General features: G+C 39.1%; 1 protein-coding gene across 2 annotated transcripts in view; it reads right to left on the reverse strand.

Annotated features, from left to right (window-relative positions):
- LOC124132689 (serine/threonine-protein kinase DCLK1-like) overlaps positions 1–25,328 on the reverse strand; it is an 89,606-nt gene that overhangs the window by 4,266 nt on the left and 60,012 nt on the right. Inside the window, exons 4-15 of one of the 2 annotated variants that reach the window (XM_046496746.2) lie at positions 21,014–21,124; positions 12,126–12,247; positions 10,616–10,676; positions 6,753–6,849; positions 5,912–5,969; positions 5,337–5,456; positions 4,552–4,698; positions 4,031–4,164; positions 2,435–2,512; positions 1,687–1,783; positions 1,252–1,332; positions 957–1,064 (exon numbers count right to left, since the gene is read on the reverse strand). In XM_046496746.2, coding sequence (XP_046352702.1) covers positions 957–1,064; positions 1,252–1,332; positions 1,687–1,783; positions 2,435–2,512; positions 4,031–4,164; positions 4,552–4,698; positions 5,337–5,456; positions 5,912–5,969; positions 6,753–6,849; positions 10,616–10,676; positions 12,126–12,247; positions 21,014–21,124 — 1,214 coding nt within the window. The remainder of the gene's footprint in view (positions 1–956; positions 1,065–1,251; positions 1,333–1,686; positions 1,784–2,434; positions 2,513–4,030; positions 4,165–4,551; positions 4,699–5,336; positions 5,457–5,911; positions 5,970–6,752; positions 6,850–10,615; positions 10,677–12,125; positions 12,248–21,013; positions 21,125–25,328) is intronic. The other variant, XM_046496747.2, reaches the window with a different exon arrangement.

Below are 25,328 nucleotides of genomic sequence, written 5' to 3' on the forward strand. Positions count from 1 at the left end.
CAGCAATATCACAGCGAGGTACACCAGAAATGGGCTTCACACATTGTACCCATGTCGGGAATCGAACCCGGGTCTTCGGCGTGACGAGCGAACGCTTTAACCACTAGGCTACCCGACCCCCCCACACAGGTAGTGAAGCACACAGGTAATCAAGCACACAGGTAATCAAGCTAGATGTACAGTAAGAATAACAAATAGCACACAGGTAGTGAAGCACACAGGTAAACAAGCACACAGGTAATCAAGCCAGATGTACAGGAAGAATAACAAATAGCACACAGGTAGTGAAGCACACAGGTAATCAAGCACACAGGTAATCAAGCTAGATGTACAGTAAGAATAACAAATAGCACACAGGTAGTGAAGCACACAGGTAATCAAGCACACAGGTAATCAAGCCAGATGTACAGTAAGAATTACAAATAGCACACAGGTAGTGAAGCACACAGGTATTTATCATGTGTGCAAGCTGAGACGGGCCATGACAGACTGATCTTCTCGCATCATCACACATCCATGTCGTCAGAAGCCATTTTAGCCATCCAATACCCAATCAAGTCACTTTTACATGATGATGTCAAGTCTGGCTGTACATTAGGCCTGTGATTACCATGTTCAAGAATTGCCCAGTCTGGTTTCACTTCCATTCGGGGCGGTGGGGTAGCCTAGTGGTTAAAGCGTTGGCTCATCAGGCCAAAGACCTAGGTTCGATTCCCCATATGGGTACAATGTGAGAAGCCCATTTTCCAGTGTCCCCCATCATGATATTGCTGGAATATTGTTAAAAGGCGTAAAACCATACGCACTCGCTCACTCACTCACTCCATTCAGATAAATATTCTGATTTTTACTAAAGCTTTCCGAGGGTGGAACATCACAATGCCTATACACTATTATTATTTTCCCTACTTTGTCAAAATTAAAAAAACAAGAAGAAAAAGGGTGTAGCAACTTACAGTGATGACCCGGATACCAGCAACAGTCTGCTTGGTCTTCCTCACAAAGTGGGCACTCAGACCCTTGGCTATGTTGTCATGGAGATCCTCATCCTTAGCAGTGTCGTCCTGGCAACAAATGTGTGCATGAATAGTTAACTGTCAAAATAGACATTCCGAAAACAATTACATACAATTATTTCATCAATACTATTTGAATTTTTGTCATAAATAATGTTTACATTTGATTTCGAAAGGAACTCGAAAAGTACAAATATTCTGATGCATTAATTGTCCAATGGCAGTTAAAACTTACAGCAACCCAGGGATGAGCAAGGACTTCATCTGCTGTATATCTCTGTTCTGAGTCCACAGTCAACATGTGGGATATCAGCTCCTAGAGAGGACATACAGTGGTTATTACAATTTACATGCTTCAAATATCACAATTGTCAGGCTATATTCTTCACATGATTTACATATCACTATAAAAACATTGTGAAAACAAGTTATCATTCCAGAAATTACAAAAACAAATTAAGAAAATGTTTTGGACAAAAAAGATTGTTGTCAAACTAAATTAATTTTTTGACTCCTTCTTATATAATAACAAATTGTATGTCAGTGGTGACCAAAAAATATTCACTCCTCTCACCCCTAGAATTTTAAAATAGCTGGTTCCTTATAAACATGGCACCACATCTCCAATACTAAATGACCAGACCAAAAACTTAAAACACAAGAGGCTAACCTTGGATGATGCAGACAGGTCATCCCAAAATGGTGAAGTAAATTCAAACTTTCCCATCATGATCTGATCAAACAGGTCATCCTGGTTGTTGCTTTGGCTGTAACAGAAGATTGTACATCAGGCTGTGTGCAACTATTTAAGCCCTAAAGATTGCAGTTTTGCAATGAATACAAGATCAGTACATCAAAATAATCAGCAGAGTTTTTCAGTTACAGCATTCACTCGTTAAAGGCCCCAATTCGATTCAACACATGAGTACCGTGTGTGAAGCCCATTGCTGGAATATTGCTAAAAGTGGCAGAAAAACATATCACACTCTCTCTAAAAACACAATGCTCTGAAAAGAGCTGTTATGCACTCCCACACTGATCATGTGCTTGTCGTAAGAGGCAACCGTGATCGGTTGGTCAGGCTCACTGACTTGGTTGATGCATGTCATCATATCCCGAATGCATGGATCGATGCTCATGATGTCAATCACAGGTTTGTCTGGTCCAGACTTGAATATTTACAGACCATAGTCATATAGCTAGAATATCGCTGGGCGTGGCATTAAACAACAAACAATACAATGCAATACCCACACTGATCACATGGATAAACACTTCAAGACATAATATGCAAATATTTAATTGTATCTTCTGTGAATCTTTTATATATTAACATGCCTAGTACAATGGACATATTTTCCATAAAATCATTTGATTGGTTGAGATGGGAAATCAGCATTGTATATACAGTGTTATACCTGACAAAGGGAGGGAATCCACACAGCAGTATGTAGGTGATGACTCCGGCAGACCACACATCGACCTTCAGCCCGTAACTGTGGAGAGGTAAATAACAAAAGTAATAATCTACTTTTAGATACATCTATGAAGGAACTGCTCTGCTAAACATCTTCACATGAAATTGTGTAATAAATTTGTATCTAGGTAAATCTGTTTCAATCTCAAATACTGAATTCATCGTAACAAGAGCCCTGGGCATTTAGAAAGTTGACAATGTGGGCGCTTATTAAAACCATACACAATGAATTAAATCTGTTGTCGGCGACCGAGCTGCAAAGAACAAAGTCAGCTCAAACATCAGTGAGACTAAGCATTTATGATAATAGTTACTTCACAATAATATACCCCTTCTACACTGTTTTCTGTAAAAATCTGTTTTATAAACAAGACACCAAGTTTCTGGTGAGCTTGAGGGCACAACTGCTCAGTGAATCACGACACCGGAGCCGACTGGCCCACCGTGTGCCCCTCACTCTGTGTACAGGTACTGCCGTCTGCTGCTCCCTACCCTGACTCTGCTATAATCTCCGGGGCAACGTAGGTGGGAGTTCCCCCTTGTGCCCCTCACTCTGTGTACAGGTACTGCCGTCTGCTGCTCCCTACCCTGACTCTGCTATAATCTCCGGGGCAACGTAGGTGGGAGTTCCCCCTTGTGCCCCTCACTCTGTGTACAGGTACTGCCGTCTGCTGCTCCCTACCCTGACTCTGCTATAATCTCCGGGGCAACGTAGGTGGGAGTTCCCCCTTGTGCCCCTCACTCTGTGTACAGGTACTGCCGTCTGCTGCTCCCTACCCTGACTCTGCTATAATCTCCGGGGCAACATAGGTGGGAGTTCCCCCTTGTGCCCCTCACTCAATGTACAGGTACTGCCGTCTGCTGCTCCCTACCCTGACTCTGCTATAATCTCCGGGGCAACATAGGTGGGAGTTCCCCCTTGTGCCCCTCACTCTGTGTACAGGTACTGCCGTCTGCTGCTCCCTACCCTGACTCTGCTATAATCTCCGGGGCAACATAGGTGGGAGTTCCCCCTTGTGCCCCTCACTCTGTGTACAGGTACTGCCGTCTGCTGCTCCCTACCCTGACTCTGCTATAATCTCCGGGGCAACATAGGTGGGATATCCCCCTTGTGCCCCTCACTCTGTGTACAGGTACTGCCGTCTGCTGCTCCCTACCCTGACTCTGCTATAATCTCCGGGGCAACATAGGTGGGAGTTCCCCCTTGTGCCCCTCACTCTGTGTACAGGTACTGCCGTCTGCTGCTCCCTACCCTGACTCTGCTATAATCTCCGGGGCAACATAGGTGGGAGTTCCCCCTTGTGCCCCTCACTCTGTGTACAGGTACTGCCGTCTGCTGCTCCCTACCCTGACTCTGCTATAATCTCCGGGGCAACATAGGTGGGAGTTCCCCCTTGTGCCCCTCACTCTGTGTACAGGTACTGCCGTCTGCTGCTCCCTACCCTGACTCTGCTATAATCTCCGGGGCAACATAGGTGGGAGTTCCCCCTTGTGCCCCTCACTCTGTGTACAGGTACTGCCGTCTGCTGCTCCCTACCCTGACTCTGCTATAATCTCCGGGGCAACGTAGGTGGGAGTTCCACACACAGCATACAGGACATCATCCACGGTGGTCGCCAGGCCGAAGTCCCCCAGCTTCAGAGACTTGCTTCCATCAGGGTGGTCACACACCTGGAATATCAGCACAATTACCTCAGTCCGAATCATACAATCAACTCTCTTTTACCATAGACTTCTTATGAATATAGAAAGAGTTTTGTCGCTTTTTTATCGTTATTTACCAGCTCCAACAAAGTAGAAACAATTAATAGATAACAACGTCTTTAATTATTGTAAAGGCGACGTTTCGTTTTGGATCCTTATACTGTTGTCAAGCAGAATAAGATTGCTTGACCATTGTATAAGGATCTGTACTGAAATGCCGCCTTTACAGTTATTAAAGAAGTTGTTATCCATAAATTGTGTCCAATTTGTCATCCGTCAACTTCTCAGTACATGTAATGCCTATCAAACAATTTAATTTACCAACTCCAGTTTAGCACACAAGCAGGATCTCACCAGAAGGTTCTCTGGCTTGATGTCTCTGTGCACAATTCCTAGAGTGTGCAGATATTTGAGAGCACTGGCCAGATTGTAGACCATCCCACTCGCGTCACGCTCTGTGTACTTCGTGGCCGAGGATATTGCATCAAATAAGTCTCCCCCCTGTGAAAATGGCATCAAATATTTTATAAAAATATACAGGGCTGAAAAATACAAACAATTGGTTCTAAGGCTATGTATGATCTTGTTAAAAACTTTCATTTTGAGCAGATCTATACCAGCATTTCAAATAGCACAAAAAACATCAAGGGAGATAACTCTTCCTATAAATCTCGGAAATCCAACTGCACCAAGCTGTCTAGTCATTTTGCCACACCTACTACTGGTAACTATGACAATTTTACAAAACTTTAAGTTTCAAGACATCCATATATCAATTTTTAATCAAAATATATAAGACAACATGTCACTTAATTTTGTACAAATATAAACAAATTTGATTCTGATATAACAAAGACTTTCACACAAATGTCATAAACAAAGCATGATATTCACATTAAAATAATATTCTTATTATCAATGATTCAATTATTGTAAAACAAATTATAACAATGAAACAAGAGCATGCCTCATGATTAACCTTGGCTGTGGTAAAAACTACAAAACCCAGTGACATCATCATTACAGGAACAAAGATTCCAGTATTACACGGTGACATCTGTCCTATGCAATACGGACATTATATGAGTGCATGTGTTGTATAACACCTATCCATGCTCTGTAGAATGTGCGAGACTTACGGACACGAGCTCCATGACCAGGTACAGCTCGGCGGAAGTGTCGAACTCCTCCACCAGGATGATGATGTTAGGGTGCTTCACCTTACGAAGTATTGACACTTCACTTTCTATCATTTGTTCCTAAAATAGAAGATTAATTACATCATGCTCAAGTTTATACCTGCTGGTTTAACCTATTCCTAATTCTTTCAAATTGCTTATGCAGTGTTTGAAATCTTTCAAGAAAGTCAAGAAGTCCTTGTCATAGCCCTAATGTTAAAAGTTAACATTCATGGGGTCTCTTGTACAGGTGCAAGATCAAATTAAGCTAATTTCTTATTGCATATCTTGATAACCGAAGTACTATATTGATACAATGTTTACTGACTGTTATTACCACCAAACCTGGTTAATAACTGTTATTTAATGACTGGATTGTTGTGTTCATTAGAACTTGGATGAGACACATTCAAGATAATTTGACTTTGCACTATAACATTATGACAAGAGACATTGTGATATCAAGGGTTATCATGGTCTATCGGGTGGTATCAGATGTGTCTTTATCACATTGTACAAGACACACAATGCCCCACCTTGCCCTTACACCGGGCCTTGTCTATAATCTTCAGGGCAAACCTTCTGTTGTTGAATCTGAAGAGTAATGGGTAGAGTGAATATTCTTCAAAACATACATTGTATAGTGATGCTTGCTCACATCCCTGAATTACTTCAAACTTGATTGGTTGGTTTGTTGTTTAACGCCGCACTCAGCAATATTCCAGCTATATGACAGCGGTCTGTAAATAATCGAGTCTGGACCAGACAATCCAGTGATTAATATCATGAGCATCGATCCACGCAATTGGGATCGATGACATGTATCAACCAAGTCAGCGAGCCTGTCCACCCGATCCCGTTAATCGCCTTTTACGACAAGCATAGTTGCCTTTTACGGCAAGTATGGGTTGCTGAAGACCTATTCTACCCCAGAATCTTCACGGGTCACTTCAAACTTGAAATAGGGTTGTTTGGTATTTTGTGCACAGCAGAGAATGTCTGGAGATATGGATTACTCTTTACAGAAACAATAAGACTGTCCACTGGACGGGTAGACTTTGCATTTCACCAGTCATTGATGGAATTAACCTGTCATAGACAGTGGGAGGGGCTATTATTAGCCACTCTGAAAATAATGATACAACTGATACTATACATGTATGTTCCTATAATCTGTATGAGATTTCTACAAATTTTCAATCTGTTATGAGTAACATGAATTGTATCTATTACTAAAATACAATTTTCAATAAAATGAAAAATACACTTTTACCTGAAAAACTGAAAATATCACTAATCTTTAATATTAGTATAACAGGTTTTTAGATATATCTGTGTGTCAATGAAAGTAGTAAGAATAATTAAGTGTTTGTGTACCTGTCTAAGCACTCCTTGACGACGGCAAAATTCCCTTCTCCAATAACCTTCCCTATGTCGTATCTCTCCAGGAGGGAGTTGGGGACATCAGGCAACTCTGGAATGAATATATATATATGCACGCCACTATGTCCTACTGTCCCTATTATAATCCTTGATTTTGTAATATGACACATCATGTGTTTCTGTTTGCTGTTTGTTTAACGCCACACTCAGCAATATTTCAGCTGTATGATGATGGCTGTTAATGATCGAGTCTGGGTCAGACAAACCAGTGATTCATATTATGTGCAATGTCCCGTGTCCTTGGGGTACGATAACATACAAGAGTCACAGAGCCTGACCATCTTATCGATTTAGTTGCCTTGAGACCCTGAATAGCATTTTGTCACTATGGTAACACAGTCAAATTGTGACAGCAACTATGTGAGGTGAGGTGAAATGGGGTATATCATCAACCAGATCAATTATGGTGAGGTGAAGATGGTGAAATGGGATTTAATGTTGAGTTTTGTTTGTTTGTTTGTTGTTTAACGCCGCACTTAGCAATATTTCAGCTATATGACGGCGGTCTGTAAATAATCAAGTCTGGACCAGACAATCCAGTGATTGACATCATGAACATCGATCCACGCAATTGGGATACGATGACATGCACCAACCAAGTCAGTGAGCCTGACCACCTGATCCTGTTAGTTACCTCTTATGACAAGCATAGTCGCCTCTTTCGACAAGCAAGGGTTGCTGAAGACCTATTCTACCCCGGATCTTCACGGGTCTAGTTTAAGATTACTGCACTCACATAGTGAAGTGAATTCATGTGCTGATTGTACTCGTCTGGACTAATGCCAGTTTTATAATGCTAGCCCATGTGTTGCCGTGCTGCAGTCAAACAAGGATACCCCACTCAGACACATTATACTAATTCCGTGCCGACCAGTGCTTGTTTAATCCCCTTTATGCCAAGCAGCAGGCAAGGTAACAACAAGTACCCTCTAATAGGACTGGGACGAGTCCAGATTTACTACCCGGGTACCCACCCTCCTATTACCCGACCCTACCTGGGTACCTGCTGTAGGTCTCAAGACATACAAAATGTCTGATTGGGAATTATTTAACCATAGCCCTGGCAAAACGTATTTAGATACATGTATTAAACAATCTGGTCATGCATACACTGAAGCTGACTTATGTTATATCTTTATTCAAGGGTATTCAAGTCAGAAAGAATGGGTGCATAGTCAGAAAGAAATGCGAACATTAGTGACTTGCAGTGTAACCATAGAGTTCAAGATATTTTTGTCATTAAACAATATATAACGTGACAAACCACAGGTCCAGGTAGTCCTGTGGGTACCCAGGTCCTACTCAGTACCCAGGGTACCTGAGTTACCCGTCCCAGCCCTACCCTCTAACACTTTTTGACACGGCCAGGAATTGAACCATCGACCTTCCACTCTTCCAGAAGCTCTATTCAATAGGGGCGGTCGGGTAGCATAGTGGTTTAAGCGTTCGCTCGTCACACCGAAGACCCGGGTTCGATCCCCGACATGGGTACAATGTGTGAAGCCCATTTCTGGTGTCCCCCGCCGTGATATTGCTGGAATATTGCTAAAAGCGGCGTAAAACCATACTCACTCACTCACTCACTCTAATCAATAGCCTGCAGAGACAGATCACATCTGAAAGTGGTGGTCACTAATCATACTTAAAAACCATTGTACCTACCAAATCGCCATTTAGTCATCACTTACAAAACGTAGACTGTGGAGACAAGATAATTTGTGAGTATCCAATAGTGTCATCACATCCTTTCACTGCTATTTATCCCCGCTAGATAAACAGACCAGATCTCTACAGCTAACCACTATCCCAGCAACGGGCACTCCAAGTAAATTTGAGAAGGGTTTTAATCAGAACACAGCAGATATAATTCCTGCACAATCAATACACAATGACACAAAGCCTCTTTCTTCAACACAAAACAGGATCTATACTTTACTTGGAGTCTATTAATATCTTGAAAGTGCTCTAAACTGCTTGGATACAGATCTCGTCGCCCTGGACAGGAGATAGTCTTCACATGAGATCAATATGTAATCAATAGAAATTGATGAGTGTACAGCTCTTCACACATTTTTACATGTCGGGCGAGATTAATATCACAAAGGTGCTGTAATTGTCTGTCTTGACTCCATTAGGAAAGCAAGAGATTTAAAGGGACTCTCCTCCATGGTTGGGTGAATGTATCCAGACTGTCTGGATGTTGTAATCAGTGCAGTGTTTGAGTGAGCGAGTATGGTTTTACACTTTTAGCAATATTCCAGCAATATCATGGCAGGGGACACCAGAAATGGGCTTCACACATTGTACCCAAATGGGAATTGAACCCTGGCACTCAGTGTGAACGGCTTTAACAACTAGCCTACCCCACCGCCCTGCCATGTTTAAAACTTTGGACAGTCACTGTATAATATGGGTAATAGGACTTTAATATACATCATCCTACCATAAATTTGGATAATACTTGATTCTGATTTGTTAATTAGAGGTTTCAAATAAAAAAACCCACCTCTTATCTTATTGAAACAGTTGACTTGATGATGGCATCACTGTGGAAGCTATGTTTGGTTCCAAATTCAATAAGCATGGTTTACTTAACAAGTAACTCAGTTCCACATCTCCTAATTTAAAGGGGCGTTGGGGTAGCTTAGTGGTTTAAGCGTTTGCCCATCAAGCCGAAGGCACCAGTTTGATTCCCTACTTGGGTACAATGTGTGAAGCCCATTTCTGGTGATATTTGTGGAATATTGCTAAAAGCTGCAGAAAACGATACTCACTCACTCCTAATTAAGACAAAGTGGATTTTGGATGGCTTGAATCAAATCTGCTGAGACTGCCAATTAGTCTATACCAGTGCCATTTGAATATGAGTGTCCTGAAACATCTGATCTTTTTTCTTTCCCAAGATTGATATGTTGCATTTAATATACAATGGAAGATACATTTACATTTTTTTTAACAAAATCTATTACGATCTTGTAAGGATTAACCAGTTTGGAATGAAATAAATCAAATATTCATTTGAACTCATTACATAGATTTTCTTGTTTTATCGATGCCCTGCACTAATTTATCTTTAACTGTCCTCCCCAAAATGATACGGTTTAAATTATTTTCAACCCCATAGTCAAGGGATGAAAGTTAACTAACAATGTCTACAAGCTCGAATAGTGATAACATATAGCAACACCACCCAAAATGTTTGAAATTCTACTAGCCCTCAGGATACCTTTAAAGTTAACAAAACTGGTCTGGGCTAGTGGGAGAGTTCAAATTTCCATCCCTGCTTGTCATTATTTGTTTTATATTATTCTTAAATCAACACCCATTTGACGGATAAAAAACAAACAAGTTGCCTACTAATCAATAAGAATATGCATAATTCCTATTCATAGAGGAAATCCTGATTATCTGTCATGAGTGAACATGTTCTGTGAGTCCAGTGGCCCGGGGATCGAACCGCAAACATTCCTCCCTCCGGACAGAGAGACTACGGGGGTGGTTCACAACTAACAACATCACATCCGACTTAAAAAAGTACACATTGGCCAGACACTTGGCCAGTGTAATTAAAAGCGACAAAACCCTTTCCAAATTCATAAGAAATCTTTGCTAAAAGCAGCGTCGAATATACGATTCTGACTATATCATGAGCATGTTTTTATGAATCATTTAAAATAGTGATGATACCAAATGTTCGCAAAGAAGTGAGGTACCCTGCCCCACCAGTGGCACCAGTCACAAACACATGCAAAGGCAAGTCAATTGTGCAACAGTCTTCCTCCCTAGCATCTGCTTACCTCTGTGATGGCCATTGGTTCCATTGCTCATGCTGCTCCCATTGGTCATCCGGTGCTTAGGCTGCAACAGTATCGAACAATGTGGAACATTGCTATTATTACACACTGATGATGAGACTATGACTTATAACACACCAGCTTTCTACCTGTGACAGGCTGGCATGATTCTGGGTATGATGCAGAGACATCAAAGTAATGATAATTATATTTTTTTAACAACAAGAAAGTCAGATGCAATGCCAGGATCTACATTGTCTTTGAGTTTGGTACTGATTAAGCCAAAAAATAAAATATGTGTATTCAGGTAACATTTACAAAAGGGGTTGGTTAATAGGAAGAAAAACCATTATCATTAGATTTGATTGGGGTGTTTTTGATGATAAAAATTGCAGATGATATGTAACTGTGACTAAGACTACAGAATTCAAAATAACAAAGAATATGCTGTAATAAATTCTTGTAATTCTTTCAGATTTCTGCCCAGTTGGTGTTTATGTTGTAGCTATCATGTGACCTTAAGACTTCAACAATACTGACCAACTTTATGACTAGCTACCTCTGTTATACCATGTCTACCTGAAAACATCTGTTATTACATGCCTACCTGAAAAATACTATCATGCCACATCGACCTGAAGATCATGTTATAACATGTCTAACTAAAGACATCCGTTATTACATGCCTACCTGAAAAATACTATCATGCCACATCGACCTTAAGATCTTCATAATAACATGTCTAACTAAAGACATCTGTTATTACATGCCTACCAGAAAAATACTATCATGCCACATCGACCTTAAGATCTTCATAATAACATGTCTAACTAAAGACATCTGTTATTACATGCCTACCAGAAAAATACTATCATGCCACATCGACCTTAGGATCTTCATAATAACATGTCTAACTAAAGACATCCGTTATTACATGCCTACCAGAAAAATACTATCATGCAACATCAGCCTGAAGACCTTCGTTATAACATGTCTAACTAAAGACATCCGTTATTACATGCCTACCTGAAAAATGCTTTCATGCCACATCGACCTTAAGATCTTCATAATAACATGTCTAACTAAAGACATCTGTTATTACATGCCTACCAGAAAAATACTATCATGCCACATCGACCTTAAGATCTTCATTATAACATGTCTAACTAAAGACATCCGTTATTACATGCCTACCTGAAAAATACTATCATGCCACATCGACCTTAAGATCTTCATAATAACATGTCTAACTAAAGACATCCGTTATTACATGCCTACCTGAAAAATACCGTCATGCCACATTGACCTTAAGATCTTCATTATAACATGTCTAACTAAAGACATCTGTTATTACATGCCTACCAGAAAAATACTATCATGCCACATCGACCTTAAGATCTTCATTATAACATGTCTAACTAAAGACATCTGTTATTACATGCCTACCTGAAAACTACCATCATGGCATGTCTACCTAAAGACCTACAACTGTGCAGTAAGAAAGTATACTCACAGTGCCAGCTGACCTGACTTTACGTGGTGACTTGGGCGATGAAGTTGCCGACCGCGGTGCTGTCATACCTGGAAGATACATTGACGTAGATTGCTGCCATTGTAGTCCAAGGTCAGAGTTGACTGAAAGACGCACATGGTGATGGGGGTATGACTACAACAGGGGTGATAGTGGGGGGTGCACAGTACAATGTACAACAATGTACAACAGAGTACAACATTGTAGTACAACAGAGGTGCAGGTGCGTTATCACATGACCTGTCAACCTGGTGGAACTTAGTGGCCATTAAGGAAATTTAGATTCAGTTCACTTTATTGTTTTCTAAAATGGTTTCTGTGAAGTTTGTAAATTTTACATGTATTGATCATCAACTCCGCAAAATAGTTATTTTTTGGTTATGTTCCAAGTTGACAAGTCTTTGTCAATTAAGACAATGTTATATAACAATCAATGAGGTTATTAAGATGTATGGAGATTGAGAGGACTGGAACGATACACCAACTGCATGATCTGATACGTATCACAATCCCATTTTCACGATCTGATACGTATCACGATACTTGCATGTACTCTTATCTGTGGTGTGGAAGCCATCTTTTTCATAGTGAGTGAGTGAGTGAGTGAGTTTGGTTTTACGCCGCTTTTAGCAATATTCCAGCAATTCTCACGGCAGGGGACGCCAGAAATGGGCTTCACACATTGTACCCATGTCCGGAATCGAACCCAGGTCTTCGGAGTGACGAGTGAACACTTTAACCACTAGGCTACCCGACCGCCCCCATCTTTTTCATAGTCAAATACCTGGGTCACTGATGATTTACAGATGGCAGTGTCAAGTATGGCGCAATGGATAAAAACATTTACTTTTTCAATAATAATTTTTACTACTGATTAGTGTTTAGTGTAACAGTTATTAAAGGTATGGATCAATACTTTTTACTTAATGAGCAACTGTTATCAATACTTGTATCAGGAAGTAAAATATCGCGCTCCACTGATGCATCAGTGTATCGTCCCACCACTAGAGAATGAAGTATTATTGTTTGAATATCACTATTACTGACCCTCAAAATTGGTAAAAGGCTGAAAGTTCAGCATTCAGACCTGATTCCTGGAGGGCATTGTTCAGTGCATATGCTATCAATGACTGGTTTACCATGCCCGGCTGGACTGTATCTAGACAGCCATGATGCACTTGTAAGGCCTTTTATTACTTATTACTTGGTTTACAAATTACCAAAATGTTGGCCTAAAATTCAATGTAGGACGTCCAGATTAGTACCGCTACTAATGAATGAAAAACAGACTCATATATCACACTATCACTGAAGTATGATTGCGAAATGATACCGATTGATAGGGATTTTTTTTGCTAGAATAAAGATTTATATACATATTATTTGCCATTTCTTATGAATTGAGGTGATAAAATTGTGTGTTTTTTTCATTTCATCAAATTGTAAAACGCCCAAAACAAAACTGTCAAAAGTAATTTTATTTTTGTTCTAAGTTCAGTTGTTTTCCATCAGTCGGTCTCGTAAACCAATTAAAAATACTATAACATCTAATATTCCTGACTGAGTTATTAGAAAACATTCACTCTCTAACTCACAGGAAACATACTGAAAGTGTATACCATGATGAAATAAACAGATTCCAATAGTGAGTATGGTTTTACACCGCTATTAGCAATGTTCCAGCAATATCACGGCAGGAGACGCCAGAAATGGGCTTCACACATTGAACCCATGTAGGGAAAGGAACCCCGGCCTTTGACATGACAAGCGAATTCTTTAACCACGTAAGGCTACCCCATCGCCCTGATTCCAATAGAAAATATTGCAATATGAGAAATAATGCAGAAGATACAGTTCAGGGGTGCATTGTACAAAGCGATCTTAGCGCTAAGATGATCGTAACTCCCACACCTTAAGATAGACTTACAACAGTCGTAGTGCTAAGGCTGTTTTGTACAACGGTACCCAGGAGAGAAGAAATATGAGACAACATGACTCAGGGTTTCACATCTCCCATTAGTATTTCTGCAGTAGACAGTTATTGCACAGTGAATATGGAATACATGAATGTGAGGACATGATTGGTCGATGAGGACAGTGGAGATATGATGTGACACACATATGAAGGTTATATGTTATACACACTCTGATCTAACACTAATTCATGCAGCATTCTCAAGGCATGTTGATGTGGATAGTAACACCCCTCAGAGTGAGTGAGTGAGTGAGTGAGTGGATAGGGTTCTATGTGGGAACAGAAAGAACGGACTTCACAATTTGTACCAGTGTGGAAATCAAACCTTTTTGGGGGTATCATACTTAGTTGAAATGAAGCATGAAAGTTAAGTCCTTGTCAGAACTCTGAAGTTTGAGGCTACAAATAAAGGGGGTCACTAGATCCAAATGTATAGGTGCAAATCCAAGAGATCACTTTGGAACACTTGTGATAATGTTATGTGATAATCATAAATTTAACACAACCAAATTCTCCCTTATCATCTTAGCGGTGTTATATTACTACATCGTTTAAATAATATAACAAATCAATTAGACTTAAGAAAGCATCCACAAGCATAGATTCTGTAGAGATAATTTGTTTCACAAATCAAAGGAGTGAGTGAGTGAGTGAGTGAGTGAGTGAGTGAGTGAGTGAGTGAGTGAGTGAGTGAGTGAGTTAGATTTTACGCTGCTCTTAGCAATATTCCAGCAATATCACACCTGGCTCCACAAATGGTACCCATGTGGGGAATCAAACCCAGGTCTCGGGGTGATGAACATATTCTTTAACCACTAGGCTACCCCATTGCCCCTGTCACATTAGCAGACATAGCACTTAACAGTTCATTTTAAACAAATCAGCATAAAAGGCACAGGCCTTGTTCTCCGCATAGCTATCACCACTTTATGACATGGCACCATATTCTCCAAGATCACATGATTAATACCATTTATGCTACAACAAAGACTACAATAAAATTAATGCAATGCCATAAACTAACAAGCATCTGTGTTAACTACCAACTAGCAACTAGCTTTATCAACTCTCAACAATGGACATACTTCAGCCGTAGCCAATTGGAATGATTTGGTCAATAACCTGTGTTAACATTTGCAGAAGTATAACCCAATATTGGTCTGCCCGAGCACTGACATTTGGTCCTGTCTTTGATAAAGTGATACTTCAGACTCCCATTACTCTGCTTGGCAAATATTTGTCAGTGCAATTAGGGTATACACAATAATCAATAACAAATGTATGAAGTCCTGCATGAGATGTTTTAAAATCCATCGTCCTTTATTTTGTATTTATTTATAAAACATATGTTTATTGGTGAAGGTGAAGGAGAAATGGGGTTAAACGTCACTTCCAAGATTATTGCACTTATAGAGTGACAGGTGTGGATGTGTGTGTGGCTGCTAGTACTAGTCTGGACTGATACCAATTATAGTGCTAACCCACTGAGATACAATGCCGCAGTTTAACATGAATACCCCACTCAGACACAGTATACTGACTGCGAGCCGACCAGTCCTTGTTTTAGCCCCTTAATGCCAAGGGCCAGACAGGGTAACAACAAGTACCATCTTTTAACGTCTTTTGGTATGACGCGTCCTGGGATCGAATCCCGGACCTTCTGCTCTCCGGGCGGACGTTCTACCACTAGATCATGGAGGCAATCATGTTTATTGGTACCAAAATAAAGCCACCACATAAAGAAACATTGAAACTGTTCATCAAAATGGCTGTCACATGGTTTTCAATAGCACGAGTGTAGAAACAGAATTTGAAACCTTGATAAAGATTAAGACATTGTCAGGGAACCCTAAAATCAGTGGCAAAATATATTGTAATGTAATCAGAACTAGTTATGATGAAGTTTCGAACAAAACAACTACAACAGAAGAACAGAAAACATAAATGCCATACTGGTCTCAATACGTTTATCGAGGGTCTCTGGCTGCACAAGCTACTAAATGACGCAACGGACACAAGCACGATTGACTCCATAATGAACCAAACAATTCCTCTGATGAACCTAAACCTGTTCCAAAGAGTCCAAATCATCATAAAATGTCCAAATGGCAGCCAAGGGCTTATCACATCATCAACAAGACCAAAATCTTAGATGAGTCAAACAATTTCTCAAATGAGTTGAAAGAAAAGAGCCCATGCACTAATTTATTTAACTCAACTGTCAAAATGGCTGCCACAGAGAACCATGCAAGGAGGCCATTGCCAAGAACAATACACTCCCAATTGCATCAGACAAGGGAACTGTCATCAGGAAGTTGCTAAGCTTGGTAATCAGCTGAAAGACCACATTAGGATTGCCTGTCCATGATTTACGTGTTTTCATTAGTGAAGACTGTGTCTAGGCAGATACCACTCTGTGACTGGTTCGCAAACAAGTAGAATTAATAGATCTCTTCACCATTTTCGAACTAAATGTTACGTTGAGCTAGTGATAACACATGTATCCATTATCAGTCAGTGTTATAACATATACTATGTTTGATTCCTACACCAGCATGATACATTATTCTTGTGAAATATGACCGAGGCAGATCAATACATTTTGTTGCGTAATGAACATTTGAAAATGTAAAACATATTTATTGATATAGAATATCTGTTTAATTAAAATCATACTTTTAAAGCAATTTTGTGTGTGTATTTTTGTAAAAACATTATGAAGGAAAATTAATCTCAAAGTAACCATTTAGTTAGCCCTGAAAACACTTTTATTGTTTTAAATTCAGCTAAACATATAAAAAACAAAGGAACCTCTTTATTAATTACATTATCAATACTACAGCTCAAAAATAATGTTGTCCTAATGCTAGATATTATTTAGACATTTGGGAAATAAAAATGTTCAGATGCATTAACTGATTTATTCTTTATTCAAATATGACATCAATTAATTTTGAAAATATTGAAATCTAGTTGGAGAAACAACACATAATAGGAGGGATGATTTCGAAAGGTTCAAAGATTTACCCATGCATCGTAAGAATTGTTCAGTTCTCTGAGAGAAAGTAATCAGCCATCACTTCATCTGCCAAGGTTCAATTTCAAGAATAATTCCTTTAAATAAGTCATGCACAGTCTGAATCAGCATTTAACAATGAAGACATTTTGAGCCAGGTGTTTTGAATTGAAAGGAAAAGATTCCATCACGATTCCATTCAGGTTATTTTCAAGGCAAGGCTATGGGTTCACTATGCCATGTCAACAAGGTGATGATCTCACAACCCATTTATTGAAAATCAGTAATTGTCGGAAATTAGTTCATGCGACACACACTGCCAATTTGTTTTTCAAGTTTTAATGACGTGCTGCTCCCTAACTTCCTTTGTTGTGTGCCACCTCAAATGAAATGCCAACGGACGAAAAATAATCACAAATCCCTGCAGAAATGTGAGGAAATGTTTCATCTTACGATGAATAATAAATGGATATTATCCAAGCCTTATGGAGCTCCCACTGTTCATTTTGATTTCAGACCTGCACTGGCTTTAATGTTCCAATCTAAGATTAATCTGGGCCAAAACAAGTGTGAAACATGTGATAAACAGATGTCATTGTGAAATAATTCAGGGTTAATAAATTTACAGCTAGTAATTCTTGTTTTAACAGATCTGAATTCCATCTTCCAGGTCTCTGTATTAACAGAAAACAGACTTGCACAAAAAAATTCTAATTTATGTGCAGAAAGAATGAATTAGAAAGGATGAAATACAAATAATGGAAAAAAGATTTTCCATCTTGGACCATCCTTACACACAGTGAGTGAGTGAGTTGGGTTTAACGCCGCTTTTAACAGTATTCCAGTGGCATGTCAGCTTAATGTGGGAGGAAAGCCCCAAGTGATGCAGGTCTCAAACGTTTACCACTTCAGTGAAACACACGAGCATGGGTATGGTGCTGATAAACCTAGAAACATAATTGGGGCGAACCGGGATCCGAACCCACAATCATAGGTTTCTGGCGTGCCCAAGGGACGCAACTCTGCACACCGAATCACGGCGCCTAAAATGACTGGGCCACCCATGCCCCCCCTTACACACAGGTTGACCTGCATTGCTTTATAAAATCATAAACAGGCCTACCAATGATAAAATCTAAACTGTAGTTAAAAATATAGAAATGTGTACGTTAATTGTGGAATTTGCACACCAAATCACAAAAAGACCAAATGGCTGAAAACAGACATCAAGTTTACCTTACACACTATACTTCTAACCACAATTGTCTAATATAAGACGAACAAGCAATCTGAAAACTTGAAACAGTTGTCCCTTTTCCCCCCAAATCCTTGGTCATCGTATTTTGAAACGCTTTGTCTCCACTAGACTCAAATAATAGTCATGAAATATTGTTATGTGTAAGGTGAAAACCAATACTCACTGAAGGTTTTGTGAGCAGATTTCAGCTACTTGGACGTTTAGTGTACAGACTTGATGTAAATATTGAAACACTTTTATTTTATCTATTTTATTTGTTTGGTGTGGAAATTTGACAAAATAAATCCAGTTGAACTCATCACAGATTATGCTACTGGTGGGCCTCATTTAGCCAGACTAATCAATCGGGTTTAATGGATGAGGCTATCCAACATTTTGCAACCCCCTACAAAAAAACAAACTTGTTTGCTTGAAAATATGCTTTATTAAAATAATTTTTACTTCAAGGGATTGTTTTCAGGAAGTTATAACTTTAGTTCAAAGATCAACCCAGCACGACTCTATTCAACGTTTTTACTTTGCCTCTTGACAAATTGACCACAGATTCAAATTGGTCTGGGCTGAGTGAAGAGCTACAATAACCTCCTTGTAAGAAATGTGCATTTTCAATCTGAAAACAAATTGACGGGGAATAGTTAAAAACGTGAGTGATTGAGTGAGTGAGTGAGTGAGACCTTGTTAGTCTTCAATTTTGGAAAGTGCACCTTTTTTTGTGTCTGTTTCTCTTCAACCTACCCACTACATTTTTATTGCTTACCAAAAATAATGATTTTAAAGTCAGCCAATCTTGAATAAAATGCCCAATAAAAAATATGTGGAAACAATTAAGTCCGACACCCTTTGACATGTTGACATCTAGTTCCGTGTTACCATAATATTGTGAAGAAACATTTCACATCACTCAATTAAATGTACCTCATTTATTTTTTTTCTTTTGCCAAATGTTTCAGCTATATGTATTGTAAAAATGAAAATTGAACATGAAAACTATTTCCCTAACACATAGTTCAAAATGAACCCTGGAGAATATTCCATAATACCATGGATGCTAAATATAGTTTGGTGTTAAGTGCCCATGGTAACACATTGTGCAACATGTTAACCTGTTTTACACTAGAGGGTTTGTTAATGAAATGTTGTGTATGCACTGAGCATATTATAGCTCACCACAGTACCCATGATACAACTGCTTCAATAAGTTTAATGTTATGTTACAAGTGGCACTCTATGCTCTCATACTATCTTCTTGTCAACACATTTTAGGTAGTGAAATGTTAAATGGGAAAAAAATATGACATATTTTTTTCCATTTACAAAGTAACATTCAAATAAGAAATAGAAATAATCCCCCAAAATGCACAAACACTTGGAATGGATAACTACATCAAATATTTGTCAAGAATTTTAAACTGGAGTGATCAAAAGATTCCTGCACCATTTCATAAAGTAATGGCTCGTTTATGTTTGCAGGTACCTTTCTCCAAATGCTGTGATTATCACAGCAAGTCCACTAGCTACTTCAAACACACACAGATCCATTAGAAAATCCCTAGCAGCAGCCCTGCAATCTTTTGATTTGAAACATTTAAAGATATCAGTACATCTCATCTTTTATCAATATTGATGAATCTTGATACTGATCAGAATTATCAACATAGCCAACGGCGAGAAAAGGAATTTCTAGCACTGAACCAGAAAAATAGATAATGCCTCAAATGTTTCATGAAGATGCTACGTTAATCAGACCTTATGGATGCCTTAAACAACCCAAATCAAAGGTTCTGTAATGATCTGATCTTTCATAAATCACTTTTTTATTACTTGGATTACAGACTTCACGCTAAAAACCACTGGGTTTATGGATGAAAGTAAAATCAAACTTAAAACATGCTGTCTTTCTAAATAGTGATGGGTGAAATAAACCAATAAACAACATGTTAAAGGGTGCAGTGCCGGGTGTTACAGATTTTGTTTGTGACAATTTGGTCTGTAGGTAGATTTTTTAAGGAAAAAATGCATCATACAGGATTTTTTAATCATCTTAAAGTATGACTAGGATAGGTAGGCCATAATACAAATACATTGTATCTTGGTTTGGTTTAGGTTCTTACAAATATTATAAATCCAAACTCTGACTTGTAATGACAATTGTTTCGTTTGAAAAAAATCAACTTTATTCGTATAAAAATCACTTGGATAACTCAAACTCAATTGCTCTAAAAGTTATCTGGAGCTCTGTGATATGAAAGAAAATCTTGTCATTCTGGGTTTTTGTTCTGAATTTTCATTTCATAAAGTCTGATGATTCGTAAACCAATAACATAAAAATGCAAGGCCTTATAAGCTCTTGACCAAGGCTTTATTAGGGATGAATTATTGTTGTCTATATAAAGAAATGAAAAGAAAATGATTCTGAAAAACAGTGAGTCATGTATCACTTCTTTCATTTGTGAAGAGGCACTACAAGTTTGGCCTTGCCCTGGTAATGATTCTCCTTCATTCCAAACCATTAACACCCAAGGGGATCACGTCACTTTGCATTACGTCAGTTTACAACTGCCTCTGATCATGGCAGCCATTTTGAAACAAAAAAATTTAAAAACATGATTCGGTTGACTCACCATTGTTGAGACTCCTTGATGAAGACGATCGCCGTGGGAACTTGGGCGAGCGTAACGTAATTCTCTGGGGCTGGAAATTCATCGATTTGTAGGCGCCAACCATTTTAACCTCTGAAATTATATGTGTAACATTATTTCAAAAACTGTATATGGGTTATGGAAAGTTAGGTGTTTAACTCTTGTTCTTGAGGGGAGAAATTATAGATTGTTTGCACGAAACATTTCAACATCCTGAAATGGAAAATCTGTGTTGTGTCTTAAAAGATTAAACATCCTTGGGAAAAAAGAAAATAAATCCTTTAAGAAAATCCATTCGACTCCAACTTCTCAATCAATGATGCTGGAGCAATTGTTAAAAGATTGGGTTTCAGCACGGACCTATATAACCCGTGGTTTCAGTGATGGAGAATTAAATTATTTTTTGAGGGGATTCAGATTCAGAAATCTTGAGTTAGCCAGGCTCAGGAGGCTAAACATTAACTTTTGTTTTCCAGGAATTGTCTCCGAACTTCCAGTTGAACTATATGTTAAAAATCATATATTTGTCAATTTGACTAACATCCAGTCTCTGAAATGAAAATGTTGAACAGAAAAAATAAACAGTTGTTAAATTATCTTAATGAAATAAAATAAAAAGGAGCCCAAAGACTGTCTTTATTTTCAGAAACTGCAGTAATCTACACTTGCCAACTATTATAAACTTGCATGGGCTGTATTATATTTGTTTCGGAGTCTATATGACAGACTAGGTGTTCACCAGATTGATAATTGTTTGTACCATACCTGATGAAAGCAATACATAGAGATCCGGGGAAGAATAGGTCTTCAGCAACCCGTGCTTGCCGTAAAAGGCGACTATGCTTGTTGTAAGAGGCGACTAATGGGATTGGGTGGTCAGACTCGCTGACTTGGTTGATGCATGTCATCGTATCCCAATTGTACTGATTGATTCTCATGATGTCAATCACTGGATTGTCTGGTCCAGACTCGATTATTTATAGACTGCCGTCATATAGCTGTAATATTGCTGAGTGCGGCGTTAAACAACAAACAAACAATACATAGACTATGTACATATAAGATAAGTCTTTTGTCCATTAATTTTATTATTTATGTATATATTTCATTTGAAGACACAACTGACAGCAAAGTTTGGGCAAGGGCAGACAATCTCTCATCTATAGAGAGTATTGTCTGGGTGATATCATATTTATCTTTTTCCAGATACCAAAATATCAGTCAGTGAGAAAATGCTTGAATCCACTTGCCCGAACATGGCTATGTTATTATTAGACTATAACCAGCAGAGTTTACTAGACCAAAGAAAATAAAAAATAGACTCAGGCTTCGGACTGGTGGCTAAAGTCACAGCCTGAAATTAATAAAAATCACCTTATGAGTATCTCCTTCATGTGCAGGCATGCATGCACGTGCACACACACACACACACATGCTGATAGAAACATTCACCATGCACATGGTCTTTATGACCCTGTGGTCAACCAGGCTACAATTTGCTGTACAGAGTTGCATCCCTTAGTGATGCAGGGATCCGCTGATTGTAATTGACACAACACACATGATCCAGTGGTCAACCAGGCTAGAATTTGCTGTACAGAGTTGCATCCCTTAGTGATGCAGGGATCCACTGATTGTAATTGACACGACACAGATGACCCAGTGGTCTACCAGGCTAAAATTTGCTGTACAGAGTTGCATCCCTTAGTGATGCAGGGATCCACTGATTGTAATTGACACGACACAGATGACCCAGTGGTCTACCAGGCTAAAATTTGCTGTACAGAGTTGCATCCCTTAGTGATGCAGGGATCCACTGATTGTAATTGACACGGCACATATGACCAAATGGTGTAGGGTCTGATGCAGCATTATACTGTTCAGGGTTGCATCCCTTAGCCATGCAAGGATCTGCTGTTCATGGTTGGTATCCTTAGTGTGTTGATCAGCATCTACCTTTGTTTGTGAGTTTCATAGTTGTAAACTTTGACCAGTGTCTTTGAGGGCGTTCCTCCCAAATTATACAGACATGCATTGATATAACTGAAATACTGTTCAAAGTTGTGATTAAGCAATCTCATTAACTTATGCACATGCTTGAAATTCAGACTTCAACACTACCACAATTCTGTTTTTCTCTTATGTAAAAAATATTATTAACTATTTTAAAAATCATCTTAAGCACTGAAAATATCAAAATCAATATCTGAAGGAAATGAAATTTTTTTTTTAGAAAAAATGATAATTTCCATTTTCTAGAAAGAAAAAACCATCACAGCAAATTTCAGATATGGGATCTCTTCAGCCCTGAAACTTTCTTCATCAAGGAAGCTAAAACTTGATAAAGATCTCAAGTGAGCTTGTGAGGACGCACTAGAATCATCTATGAAAGGAGTTCGGATTATAATTTCGTTTTCGGCCCCTAGCTTAATCTGAAATCAAAAGGATTGGATTTCTAAATCAATATCGTACAGAGAAATCACGACAACTGAGACTGCTTTACAAACATTTGTGAAGATAAATGCAAACTGAAAATTTTAACTTTCATCATTGTTTTGTTTACTTAACTCATAACTAAACTTCAGAGGATCTTGAAAAAGAAATATAAAAGTTCTTTCTCACCTTTCTAAATATTAACAAAAGTCAACCCACATCACTGGCCGAAAAACGGTATGTCAATCTCATTAAGCTCTCAGATCTTAGTTCCCGCTACTGCAAAAACATACTTTGTTTAGCGGTAGCAAGGACTAAGATCTGATTTTAAAGAGATTGACTTTATATTTAACTGGATAATGATATAGCTCAAATGTTTGTGGTATCAACCTGAACCTCCTTGAACAGTGAGTGAGTGAGTTTGGTTTTACGCCGAGTTTAGCAATATTCCAGCAATATCACGGCAGGGGACACCAGAAATGGGCTCCACACATTGTACCCATGTGGGGAATCGAACCCGGGTCTTCAGCGTGACGGGCGAAAGCTTTAACCACAAGGCTACCCGACCGCCCCCCTCCTTGAACAGAACAATGTGATTATTGTAACTCCTTTATCTTAGTACAGACTTACAACTATTGAAGTGTGAAGATTATTGTAGCTCCTACACTTTGACATACACTCAGCATAGACATAAATTCCTTTACCCCTCCGTGGTCTGGTGGTAGAATGTCCGCCCAGAGAGCAGAAGGTCCTGGGTTTGATCGCCAGCCGTGTCATACCTAAAGACATTAAAAGATGGTACTAGTTGTTTCCCTGTCTGCCGCTCGGTATTAAGGGGCTATAAAACAAGGGCTGGTCGGCTCAGAGTCAGTGGGGTATTCATGTTAAACTGTGGCATGGTGTCTCATCGGGCTAGCACTATAAAACAGCATCAGTCCGGACTAGCACAAGCAGCCACACACACACACAGACACATGTGCATGCATATCGCTATATACGGTAAGTGAAATAATCTTGGACAGAAGGTTAAACCCCATTTCACCTCACCCTATTCATTGTAGCAGGAAGATTAATGCAGCTACTAAAGTTTAACACACACTCAAACCATGGCTAGTTTGTCTCTGACCATGCATCAGCTAAGTGAATTGTCAGTTAAACACCACTTGGCAATGACAGACCTTATTTTCGTCCCCGTAATTTAACTTGATGATAGAACAATTTCATGACAAACGCGTTGCCAGTGGGATTCGAACCTGCGACGTCCGTACCGAAAGCTAACGAATGTAGTCTTCTGACTAAATACTAACTTACTTCAGGACTAATAGTCTATCCGTTTATGAACTGCAAAATATGTGTTTCATGCAGTACATGTGATTGGGTAGCTTTTCATTCAACGAAACGAACTGATAGAAAAGAAATGACTATTATCTTGATCAGGCACATGTTTGCTCATAATAAGCCAATAAGTAAGGTAAGTAATATTTAGGAGATTGATAAATGTGGTCGAGTTGGTCCAAAATGAATGGTATACTCTCCCCAAGACATGCCTTTCATAACCCGAGTTGTCGAAGTGCAAGGTGCACGCGTGAAGGGCTCGGGAACATATTTCATGTGCATCAAGCAGGGGCGACTCACACATTTTTCTCACAGTTCAACATAGAATTCCTGAATATCTCTACAAAAAAAACTTTAACAAAACAATGCTTTTTAAGCATGTTAGCTGGTGCTATGAATGTTGGATATGGGATAAATAGGTTCAAGCAGTTGGACCATGGTGTCTAATCGTTGACATGATTAGTCAGCATCTGAGGCGTGGAGCCAAGCACTAGTGCTCTAACCAATACTTAGCAGACACTTACAATCA

The sequence above is a fragment of the Haliotis rufescens genome, unplaced genomic scaffold (genome assembly GCF_023055435.1).
Source record: "Haliotis rufescens isolate VD_foot unplaced genomic scaffold, xgHalRufe1.0.p SCAF_7, whole genome shotgun sequence".
Classification (NCBI taxonomy): domain Eukaryota; kingdom Metazoa; phylum Mollusca; class Gastropoda; order Lepetellida; family Haliotidae; genus Haliotis; species Haliotis rufescens.